The following is a 13,132-nucleotide window of genomic DNA, read 5'->3' as shown; positions in this document are numbered from 1 at the left end:
AGCCAAAGCAATCTTGATAAAGAAGAACAAAGCTCAATGTATTGCAATCCCAGATTTCAAACTATACTACAAAGCTATAATAAAACAGTACAGTACTGGTACAAAAATAAACAAATAGATCAATGTTTAGAAAACAGGGAGCCCAGAAATAAACCTACCTTTATATGGTCAATTAATCTATTATGAAGGAGGTGAGAATATACAATGGGGAAAAGACAATCTTTTTAATAAATGGTGCTAGGAAAACTGAACAAGCAAAAGAGTGAAACTAGACCACTTTCTTACATAAACTATAAAACTCCTGAAAGAAAACACAGGCAGTACATTCCTGGACATCAGCCTTAGCAATATTTTTCTGGATCCATCTCCTTAGGCAAGGTCAATAATAGCAAAAATAAACAATTGAGACTACATCAAACTAAGAAGTTTTTACACAGTGAAGGAAACCATCAATGTAACAGCAAACTACAGAATGGGAGAAGATATTTGCAAGTGATGTATCTGAGAAGGAGTTAATATCCCAAATATGCAAAGAAATCATACAACAACTTAACACCAAAAAAAACAAATAATGCAATTAAAGATAGGCATAAGACCTGAATAGACATTTTTCCAAAGAAAACATAGAGATGGCTTACAGGCACATGAAAAGATACTCAACATCACTAATTGTCAGGGAAATGCAAATCAAAACAAAAATAAGTCATCACTTCACACCAGTTCAGTATCAAAAAGATAAGAATTAACAAGTGTTGGCAAGGATGTGGAGAAAAAGGAATTCTCATGCACTGTTAGTGGGAATGTAAGCTGGTGCAACCATTGTAGAAAACAGCACAGAGATTCCTCAAAAATTAAAACTAGAACTGCCATACAATCCAGCAATTCTATTTCTGGGTATTTACCTGAAGAATTTGAAAAGATATATGTACCCTTATGTTTATTGCAGCAGTATTTACTACAGTCAAGCTATGGAAGCAACCTAAGTGTCTATCAGTAGATGAATGGATAAAAAAGATGTGGTATATATACACAATGACATATTTCTCAGCCATAAAATAAATAATGAAATCTTGTTATTCATGACAACATGGATGGGCCAGGAGAGTATTATGCTAAGTGAAGTTGGTCAGACTGAGAAAGACAAATACTGTTTGATTTCACCTAAATGTGGAATCTAAAAAACAAAACAAACAAAACAGAAAAGGACTACTAAATACAGAAAACAAACTGATGGTTGTCAGAGGGGAGGGGGGTGGGGGACAAGTGAAATAGGTGTTAGGAGGTACAAACTTCAACTATAAAATAAGTAAGTCACAGGATGAAAAGTACAGCATAGGGAATATAGCCAATAATACTGTAATAACTTTGTATGGTGACAGGTATAGTGAGCATTTTGTAATGTATATAATTGTTGAATACTAAGTTTTACGCTGAAACTAAACATTGTCAAGTATAATTTTTAAAAATCTGACAATTTTGCAAAAATATTTCTGCTTACACATGGCAAAGGATAGTTTTTGTTTAAAATGCAAACAGCTCATTAATTATGATCTAAGTCAATAAAACTAACAATCCAACAGAAAAAAAATGTAAAGGGACATAAATAAATGGCCAATAATGGTCCTACCAATGGCTAATAAAAATTAAGATATGCAAGCCCATTCATAATTAAAGATATATAATAAAAATAATAACGAATAATAATTGTTCATCCAACAAATTGGAAAATTCAATCTGAGGAAACTAGGTTTTGGAATAGGGTCATGTCCAATATGCATGCACCATCATACACTTCTGATGAAAACCCAAACTCTTACAACCTTTATGAATAAGATTTGACTAAAAATTAGTGTTTTATTCATGATTTAAGATATTATGTAATCTCCACAGTAATCAAAAGAATATCTCTAAGAATATGAATCTGATAAAAATTATCATATATATGGCATATTTACTTGATGTTTTAAATTAGTGTATGTTTTATAATGTATTAATACACTGGTACTAACTTATTGTGCTTACTTAAAATTTACTTACTGATGAAGTAAACAAAACAGAAGACAATCAGCATATATTCAATTATTCCTTTTCAGTCTATCCCTCTGCAATACAATATGAACTCACTATTGCTGGAAGTCTATTTTATTCATCTTTCCTATCTAGCATAACAATTTCACTAAGCAGTCCACAAAATGTAGGAAATAAGTGGTTGAGCAGGACTTCTGGAATGGTAGAGAGCACAGGAGATTTCCTTAGCAGAGCAAAAATTTAACTGGTAAAATTAAAAAAAATTTTAAAGTATCTAGTAGTTTTTCTAAGGGCATACAGCAAATGAAGAGTCAAATCTCAATAAGAACAGCACGAGTCTGTGGCATTTTAGTGACGATCTGCTCCCTTACCCTGATATCTTACTTCCATGTTTGGGAAGTTCTTCCCAGCACTTACTCCAGGCAGATGTGGTCAATAAGATGGATAAGCTTCCTCTCCTCTCAGCTCTAGTCTGAGGCTATGATATCATCCCAGAAGGGACAGGCTGTGTCTCAAGTTGCAAAAGATCTATTCTGGCTGGGCAGAGCCAAGAGGATTTTGTCTTCTGTTCCCCACCCAGTCCCCAAAACGAACTCAGAACCTCTACTCCAGGAATAGTAGGCTGGGGACCTGAGAGTGTCACCTTTAACTTGCTCATAGGGCAGAGTGCCTATGCTGGAGTAGCAAGGTGTGAAGAACAGGGGCTGCCACTGTCCATCCTCCATTGCTTACTCATAAAGTGGGGGTGTTACTCTGGAAAAACTGAGTCTTCATACTGAGTTCTAGTGCAGTAGAATAGGGATTCTGTCCAGAGAGAAAAAGACAGGCTAGCTCTACCTATAGAGATTGATTTGATTTGTAACACAGTAGGGAAAACACCATGCCTATGGGCATTGTCTAAAAACAATGGAGACCCTTGTACAGGCTGGTAGGTTCCTGACACAAGCAAACAGGCAAGGCATCAGAAGTTGAAAAGAAACAAGCAAAGTGATAGCCAAAAAGAGCCTATTTGGTAACAGTCATCTCTGGAGGTCATTAAGGATATGCACAGGTGCTAGTCTGTGCAGGATATAGGGGAAACAAAGCATTCCCAAGTTGCACAAAGATACATCAACACATGGTAAAAGCATTACTGGCAGAAGGATTTACAAGCAACCTCAGATCAAACATTGACTGAACAACAAGCTACTCTGACCCAAGAGCAACTTCCAGGAAATAAAATCACATTTATCCCTGGCAGTCAGAAAGGACGTGAATGCTCAAGGCTGCATCTTCTCAGGAGCAATCAGAGAGGAAATTCTAAGCTATTAGCATCTCATTAGACTTGTAGCAAATATAAATTCCCTGACCTGAGAAGCAGCACCCAGGCCACTCACACATCCAATGGTAAAGGATAAAAATATAACTGGCTAAGAGAACTCAAAGCACAACTTCTGACCAATAAGTGACATTAAAAAGATCTCAAATCAAGACTCTTAAGAAACTACAAAAGAAAGGGCAAAATAAACCAACAACAAGCTGCAGGAAGGAAATGACAAAGAGAACAGAAATAAGTAAATTACAGAATAGAGAAGTAATTTAAAAAAATCAATGAAACCAAAAGTTGATTCATTAAAACAAAAAAAGAAATCAAGAAAATTGACAACATTTGGCTAGACTGACAAAGTAGGGGAAAAAAGACTTAAATTATGAAAACCAGAATCAAAGAAGGACATAACTGACTTTACAGAAATAAAAAAAAATTAAGGGAAACGTATGAAAAACTTTGTGTCAATAAATAAGATAATTTAAATAAAATGAACAAATTGCCAAAATGGACAAAGGAATAGAAAATCTAAATACATCTATCACAAGTAAAGAAACTGAATTGGTAATTTTAAAACTTCCCACAGAGAGTGCCTGGGTATATTGATGGCTTCACTGGAAAGATCTACCAAACTTTTAAGGAAGAATTAATACCAGTTCTTCACAAAAACCTTCAAAAAAGAAAAAGGAAGGAAGGAAGGAAGGGAGGAAGGGAGGGAGGGAGGGAGGGAGGAGAGGAAAACACTTCCCAATTCATTCTATGAAGCCAGTATTACTCCATACCAAAACCATCAGGGAGCAGAAGGGGATGGGGGCAGATGGACACACACAAGACTACTAATCAATATCCCTTATGAATATAGATGCAAGCATAACTCCTCTAAAAAAAAATACTACTAAGCAATGTATTAAATGATTATACATCATGACCAAATGATAATTTCAGAAATGCCAAGTAGGTTTTAGCATTCAAAAAATTATCATAAATCACCTTAGTAAGAGAATAAAGGATAAAAAAAAACACACAATCATTTCAACAGATGTAGGAATAAAGAGTATTTGACAAAATCCAACATGTTATGAAATGCTAAACAAATGAAGAATAAAAGGGAACCTGATAAATGACATCTACAAAGAAGTCACAGTCACAGTCTGAAATCAGGAACAAAATAAGGATGTCTATTCTCATCTCTTCTCAACATTGTCCTAGACGTACTAGCCAGGGCAGTGACAATAAAAAGAAAATAAAAGCAATCCAAGACATCATATTTTGATAAAAAGGTCAATTCATAAATTAGATATATAATATACCAACAGAATCTCAAATTTATAAAGCAAATACTGACAGAATTGAAGGAAGAAACAGACAATTCTACAATAGTTGGAGACTTTAATATACCACTTTCAATAATGGACAGCACATCTAGATAAAAGAATAATAAAGAAAATATCTCGGGCAGCCCTGGTGGCTCAGCGGTTTAGCGCCGTCTTGAGCCCAGGGCCTGATCCTGGAGACCCAGGATCGAGTCCCATGTCAGGCTCCCTGCATGGAGCCTGCTTCTCCCTCTCTCTCTGTCTCTCATGAATAAATAAAATAAAATAAAATAAAATAGAAAGATCTAAACAATTTTATAAACCAAAAGGATATCTGTTGTCTGTCTGTCTGACTGTCTATCTATCTATCTATCTATCCCCAAACAGAAGAATACACATTATTCTCAAGTACACATAGGATATTATCCAGAATAGGCCATATATTAGGAAACAAAACAAATCTCAATAAACGTAAAATGAATGCAACCATATAAAGTATCTTCTCCAACCATAACAGAATGAAATTAGAAGTATCTTCTCCAACCATAACAGAATGAAAAAAATCACAAATGTGTGGAAAATAAGTATCACTCTAAACCAACAGGACAAAGAGAAAATTAAGTAACATTCTTTAAAAAGAAACATTAGAATAAAAATAAAGAAATTAGAATACACTTAAGATAAATGAAAACAAAAATCCAACATACTACCCTCTGAGTGTTTATCTTCACTGCACTCAGTGAGAAATCTAGAGCTGTAAATGCCTACATTAAGAAAGAAGATCTCAAGTATTACACCCTGAAGAACTAGAAAAGAAGAGGAAACTAAAAAGACTAGCTAAAGGAAGGAAATAATAAAGATTAGACCAGAAATAAATAAATAAGAGAACAAAAAAATTCAAGAAAATCAAAAGGTGATTCTTTGAAAAGCTCCAAAAAACTGACCAGCCTTTAGCTAACTGACAAAAAAAGACAGAAATAACTAACATCAGAACTGAAGTTGAGGACATTACTGCTGAAATTAAAAGGACCATAGCAGAATGAGTGCCAACAAATTAGATAAGCCTAGATGAAACAAATAAATTAAAGGAAACACACCAGATATTAAACTGAGTCAAAACAAAACACAAAACCTCAACAAAAATATGTAACAAGTAGAGATTGAACCAATCAGTAATCCAAAACTTCCCCAAAAAGTAAAATCCAGGACCAGATGGTTTCAATGGTAAATTCTAACAAACATGTTAAAGAATTAACAATTCTTCACAAGGTCTTCCAAAAAACCCAGAAGAGTTCAGATTAATGCCTGGTGTATATATAGTAAGCACCTCATTAAAGTTTTGGCTATTATCATCACTACTACTACTATTATTGTCCTAAAACAGAAGGCTATTTATTCTTTTCTAAAAATTTTCCAAAGTAGACACCATATAACCTGTCCTTGTTTACCAACAGTGACTGAGATATTTTTAAATGTTTTATTTCTCATACACTGCTCCCAGAAAAATATACATTCTATGCTAAATAGTACAGCATACTATACAAACCCTGGAGAAAGACTGCCTAGAGTTGACTCCTAACTTGCTGTATGACTCTCAGGTAACTTAACTGCACGTGCCTCAGTTTCTTCTTCTATAAAACAGGGGATAATAAGAGTACCCATTCTTCACTGGGTGACTGTAAGGTTTAAATTAGTTATAAAGTACATGTAAAGTGCTTAGAACAACATCAGATGCATAGCAAGTGTCAATATATATTTGTTATTATTAAACAATAATTTGTAAAGTAGCAAGTTAATGTTTATTAAGTGTTAATTATATGCTGAATGCTATAATAAACACTTAAACATTATACCCTTTTTTTTTTTTTTTTTTTTTTTTTTTTTTTTTTTTTTTTTTACAAAATCCCTACTTTGTAGAGCAGAAAGGGAAAAAGGTTTACTAAGGTAAGTATCTTGCCTAGTCATACTGCTATCAAATGGCAGAACTGGGAATGTAAACCCAGCTAAAACCCAGAGCTCTTTAATTTTCAGAAGAGATTCACCTCTACCCTTTCCTCTCCAGAGCTAATGACAAACAGGTATAATCAAACACAGCATTCTTCTCTCTGCTCCCAGAAGCAGTGATAGAATCTTCTTCTGCACAGGCCTCTACACAGTTACTATCAATAGAACAAAGCTGGCATGAGAAATGAAATCAATTTGTCATCCTTGCTACTTAAATTGCCTTTCATTCAAGAAGAGGGAGAGCTTTTTTTAAAGGAAGGCTATTTCTTTATTATTCAAGTAATCAATCTATGATGAACACAGGTAAAATATACTCACATGTAAAGTTACTTACAGAAATTTTTCTTTAAAAAAACAATTAAGGTAAGTAAAATTTAAGGCTCCTTGTAAAGACACAATGTGGTTTACATACTATACCCTTCAGAATCCTTGGGTTCTACAGAGGTGAGCTGCAACTCAGGAAAGACAATGTCAGCTGGTTCCATATACCCCAGTTTTAACCAAAGCAACTTTGCTTTTTACCTGTTCTAGTTACAGAGTAAGATTCTTCATAAAATTTTATTTAGGGGGAAAGGAGTTTCTACTGCCAAATACTGATACTGAAAAACACAAAACTCAGAATTCACAGAAGTACCATAAGCCTATACTTTCAAAATATTAAAAAATATTTTTGTCTGGTCAAGGATGAAGAAACATCAAAAATAAGAATGAAGAAGCCTCAGGACATATTAGAATCCATACAAAGACTCAGAAGGATCAGATATTCAAAGAAATATCTAGAAACCCAACAACAGAGGGGTACAGGTAACCCAAAGAAGAGGTCGAAATCCACAGAGGAAGTAAATGAGAGAGACAGACACCAGAGTTGAAGAGGAAAAAGAAATCTGAGGGGGTGTCACAGACCAAGAGAGAGGGAAGAAACCCAGAGACCAAAAAATAAAGACCCAGAACCCAGAGTGAAAAAAAAAAAAAAAACCCAGTAAATAGAGATTCAAGAGGAAGGAGACAAAAGGCACAGAAGAGACTAAGAAAATAGTAGGGAAGGAGAGAGGAGTACGACAATGAAAGAGTTATTAAATATTCCCATATACAACTGAACTCATCCATCAATCAAGTCTTTCATCCTTATAATCTTTAAACACTGAACTCTTTCTTCTCATCCTCACAATTTCTAAAATCATCCCTTTAATTGCCTCTTCACATTTCATTTAGGCATATATTCTGACCACCGATCTCCTGTTCGGACATTCCCCTAAGCTCTCCGACAACCTGAAAAGAAACTCATCATGGAGTTTTGAATCCCAGTCTTTTCACAGAAGTTTTTTGTTTGTTGTTATTTGTTTGTTTTTTACTGCTTTGCAGTAAAAACCTGGATCCCACCCAAAGGGACTGGTTTCTTTCAGTTCTCCCAAATGAAGACTGTTCTCACATTCTAGGACTAGAAGGCAATACTTGGCAATCATCTGGTTCTTCACTGCCCTGGTCTCAACATCCTTTCTCCCTCCTCCCAGAACTCCTAAGAGCTCTACCACATGGCTATATGACTCTTTATCAATCCAACCTTGTCAATGTCCTTTCTCCTCTTAGCACCCCAGCCTCCACTACCACCTCTACCATCTATGAAGTCAAACATGTATCTATCTAATGGACATTGCTATTTGCATGTCCCAGAGGCATCTCGAACTATTATTATTTCCTCCCTCAAAATTCTAATATATACCTAATGCTTGTTAGAAAAATGCCTACCTAATATAGGACTTCATATTCAGAGAGAAATCATCTTTAAAGATTTGTAAGAATTTCCTAAGACATTTAGATCCTTTTCCAAAACTGTAGTTCTAAGTTCATTCTCAGTGACTTACTCTTAAGAATTAGAACTGATAATTACAAACCTGAGCTCTCAATCCCCATCTTCTCATATGGGATATATTAATTTACTACCTGGTATCTTTTTTTTTTTTTTAAGATTTTATTTATTTATTCATGAGAGACAAAGAAAGAGAGAGAGAGAGAGAGAGAGAGAGAGAGAGGGGCACAGAGACACAGGCAGAGATAGAAGCAGGGTCCATTCAGGAAGCCCAACATGGGACTCAATCCCGGGACTCCAGGATCATGCCCTGGGTTGAAGTCAGCGCTAAACAGCTGAGCCACCCAGGCTGTCTTGAGTGATGTTAGCCCTGCCAGAACAATTCAGAAGAACGGAAGTGGAGATTATGAATTAGGCAAGAAGAAATCATCTTTTTGGTGGCTAGAAGATTATGGGAGATCCTGAACCTGTGTATTTCTGCATATCTTCAGAAAACCTTCCTTTTTTGTTAAGGAAGGATCATTATTTTCAGCAATATATCACAGCTTTTTTGTTTTGTTTTTTTTAATGAAGCTATTCAAAATTAAGAGGAATCATTCTTCTCACTTTGGAAAATTTACAAAGCTTAAGACAAAGTTCTGAGAGAAATAAAACTTTAGAAAGTGTATTTCTTTTTTATAATAGAGGTTCAGTGTCTTTCTGGTTACCCAGACTTTGTGCTTAATGACTTCTCAATTGCTCTTTATCTGTAAAACCATTTATGATGATAAAACAGTTCTGAACAGCAACAGGGAGGAAAATCTATCCTCTGGGGTACACAGATAACAGTCTACTATCACTCCCAAGGCAGGATTAAGTGAGAGTGAGGGCAGACTATGATCAAAGTTTCCCCCAGACCAAAATCAGATAGAACCTTTATTCAAAAGTTTGACATTCTTCCTTTTCTGCTCTTTATCTTCATAAGCATTAAATGAGCTAATATTTATAAAGTACTAAAAACAGTGTCTGCTATACAGAGAAAACTATATAAATAAAGTAATCATGAGAAAAGGTTTAGGGGTTTTGTAAGGAGACCTTTGCAAACCAATCTCTATGTAATCCAGTGGTTCATGGAACAAATAATTCTGACCTTTACTTTCCTCCCTGGGGTATTATAATGTGTAGCATCTAATAACAAAAAGTCATGAGGATGCAAAATTCCATTATAAGAGTGCTGTGAACATAACAGATGTTCCATAATTTTATTTGAGAAGAGACAGGAAAAAGTAAAGACATGTCAAAACTAGACTAAAGATTAAAGACATAACAGGCAGTTTGCTATGTTAAAAAAAAAAAAAAAAGCAGCATGAACCTCAAAACTGGCTTTAGAAACAAAAGAGCTCTTATAAGTATTTTTTACAACGGCTTACAGTCCTTAACATAACCACCTGAGAAATAAGAGTCACTAAGGAGCCAATTTGCTAATTATGGTTGCTAAAACATTAGCTATGACTGACACAAACACATATAAATATATTACATTTACGTATCTACAAGAGGTATATCAGAATCATGGCTTAATACATAAGTACCTTCCCATATTATAGGCTTTGATATGAAAAAAAGAACTTCTAAGGGAATAATCTAAACAAAATTTAATGGAAAACGGTTAAACACTGGTATACTGGGAAATTATAGTTAAATGAAGTAAAAAGAACACTGGGCTTAGAAATCAAGAGGAATTATGGATCTAGGAACTTTAGATAGTATATACCAGAAATCTGAGGTCCAATATATTAAATGGACTTATCCAAAGTCATTTTTGTTTAGCTAAAAAGATTAAGTGCTTTATTATTTGCCCTGCCCTTTCATCCCAAACCAGTGAAGCAGAAATGTAAGGAAAATATTGAATCTGGGGGGAAGGGACAGTGAATGGGCAGAAAGTAGAAGGTAAAACAGAAGAAACTGACTTCTGCACTTCAAACTCCAATGAGCACAATGGCATTAGTTACTGTCATCTGAACAGAAAGACCAAAAGGGTTGGTGGATGCCCAGCACAAAGTCTCCTTTAATTATTATCCTTTGCTTTCACAGAATTACATATGATCATAAATAGTGACCACTTATAACAAGCTGTTTCCCTTTTCCCTCCAATACTTCTACTTAAAATGACATAATTTTCTACCCTCTAATAACAGGTGGAACTATCATGGGGCTCCAGGAGCACGTAAGGAACACAGAAGGTTTAAAATATATGTGTGTGTGTATATAAATACAGAATTAAAGACAAATATTCCAAAAGAGAAAAATTCTTAAAAATTCATTCCCTTTATCATTTCATAAACATTTTCTGACATAACTAATGAGATTCAATGATTATATCTTGAGCTCAGAATCACCAGGGCTCAATTAGCAAAACTTCTGCAAGTTGGGCTAGGGTAGGGGATAGGGTAGAGAATGATGACTATCACAATATTCAGTACGTACTTTCTGCAAGACCTACCTTCTCACCACTTGAGTAGAAGAAATAACGCAATCGGACTATGTTACAGTGGTCTAGCTTTCTCATGATTTGGAGCTCTCGGTTCTGAAAAGGAAACACATGAAAATATTTTTTAAAGGATAAATGCTATTCACCATATTGACTAAGATGCTAAGATTTCATAACATCAAACAATACAAAGAGGAGGCTATGGATATGTTTCCAAAAAGTATGGTCTGGGGGTGGGGACCTGGACAAAATAAGTAGGGAATAGGAGGTACAAACTGCCCACGTGTAAAATAAATAAGTCATGGAGATGAAAAGCAAAATATAAGGAATATAGTCTATAATACTGTAATATACTTATTGTGGTGAGAGTTTCATAATGTATATAATTGTTGAATCGCTATGTTGTACACCTGAAATTAATTTAATATTATGTCAACTATACTTTAATTAAAAATTTTAAAAATTAAAAAAATACCAAAAAAATTTTAAACAAAATAAAAAGTATGGTCTATAAGACCACTGCTAACCTGCGACTGATCTGTTAATAGTCTGTTACTAGTCTAGTTTCTACTATTCTGCAAGATACAGAATTGAACATAAGTGCTTAGAATGTTTTAGAGCAATTTGACAGAATCATTTCATATCTGTGAATCTTATAATAAAGAGTGGGGCTTACATTTTGTATTTTTTTAAATTTCACTTTTCTAGTAACTGATTTGTATTTTACAACAATATCACTCTTTGATGAGCTGGAAATATATATACTTATTATTTTCTATATATAGAAATATATTTTTTATTTATATATAAAAATAAAAATAAAAAATAAAAATATTTTTATTAAATAAGAAAAATATTTTCTATATATATAGAAATATATTTTCTATATATATTTCTAATATGTATTAGAAAAGCTTTCTAAGGTTTTAAATAAAATATATAATATAATAAATATATATTTATTTAAAACCTTAGAAAGCTTTTTTTTTTTTAAGATGTTATTTATTCATGAGAGACACAGAGAGGGGGGCAGAGACATATGCAAAGCAAAAAGCTGGCTCCCTGCGGGAAGCCTGATGCAGGAATCCATCCCAGGATCACGACCTGAGCCAAAGGCAGACACTCAATCACTAAGCCACCCAGGTATCCCAGAACTGGAAATTTTTAAACTAATACTTCACCACTAATAGCTTGAGAAGCAGTGTGTATAATATGTAAGAGATAATCTGGAATGAACTATTACTACTGTAGTCTTTCACAAGTGTAATAAAAATCAAACTCCTTACTGAATAAATGAATTTGGGGGCAAAGGGCTCTGACAAGCCCTGCCATCTTCCAAGATATGGTTACAAAAAAAAAAAAAAAAAAAAGGAAAGAAAAATCTGAGAACCTCATAAGAAGGGCTCAGTTGCTAAGTTAAAATATGGCATACTAGAAATTGTACAGTCCTGATAAATTTATAGACCACACAAATAATTTTTCCTTTGGGGAGTTTCAAAGTTATGTTCATTCTTCATGAAAAGAAAGCATTAAATAATATGATGCTTAAATAACAACATAAGTTTTTGCAGTCATAAAAAACAAAATAAGTTTCTGCAGTCATAAATTTGAAGAGTATATATTAACAAAGAAGATAAATTTTAGGGTCTCCTGCGTGGCTCAGTGGTTGAGGTTCTGCCTTTGGCTCAGGTCATGATCCTGTGGTCTTGGGATCAAGTCCTGCACCAGGCTCCCCACAGTGAGCTTGCTTCTCCCTCTGCCTATGTCTCTGCCTTACTCTCTGTGTCTCACTTGAATAAATAAAATCTTAAAAAAAAAAAAGTAAAAAATTCTTTTATAGAACATCAATCTTTCATCCCATTACTTGTTATAAAATGTTTATAGCTGAAGAAATAAGCAGACACCACACAATTATACAGTATAATTGCTTTGATAAAGATAGGTCACATTCTGAATTTTGACTGTGGTAGAGAAGAACACAAAAAACTTTAACCATTTCAAAACTATGTCTATTTGCATTTTAAACTGATGCTAAGTCTGGAAGTGTGTCTGCACTTTGCCAGTTCACATCTACGTAGCTAGTTTTGTGGAAGAACTGCTAGTAAGCTAAGACTCACTGCTCTCATGATGTGCATACATTTAAGATTGTTTTTCAACAGAGCCAACTATGTTAAAATAAGCTATTTTTCCGGACTCATTAAGAG

At 34.2% G+C, this 13,132-nt stretch overlaps 1 protein-coding gene across 5 annotated transcripts in view; it reads right to left on the bottom strand.

Moving 5' to 3' along the window:
- Positions 1–13,132, bottom strand: part of GSK3B (glycogen synthase kinase 3 beta) — a 203,109-nt gene that overhangs the window by 94,382 nt on the left and 95,595 nt on the right. For all 5 annotated transcript variants that reach the window (XM_072811557.1, XM_072811558.1, XM_072811556.1 and 2 more), the window contains exon 3: positions 10,941–11,024. In XM_072811557.1, coding sequence (XP_072667658.1) covers positions 10,941–11,024 — 84 coding nt within the window. The remainder of the gene's footprint in view (positions 1–10,940; positions 11,025–13,132) is intronic.

This window comes from Canis lupus, chromosome 35 (assembly GCF_048164855.1).
Source record: "Canis lupus baileyi chromosome 35, mCanLup2.hap1, whole genome shotgun sequence".
NCBI lineage: Eukaryota > Metazoa > Chordata > Mammalia > Carnivora > Canidae > Canis > Canis lupus.
This window is presented reverse-complemented; position numbering and strand designations above follow the sequence as displayed.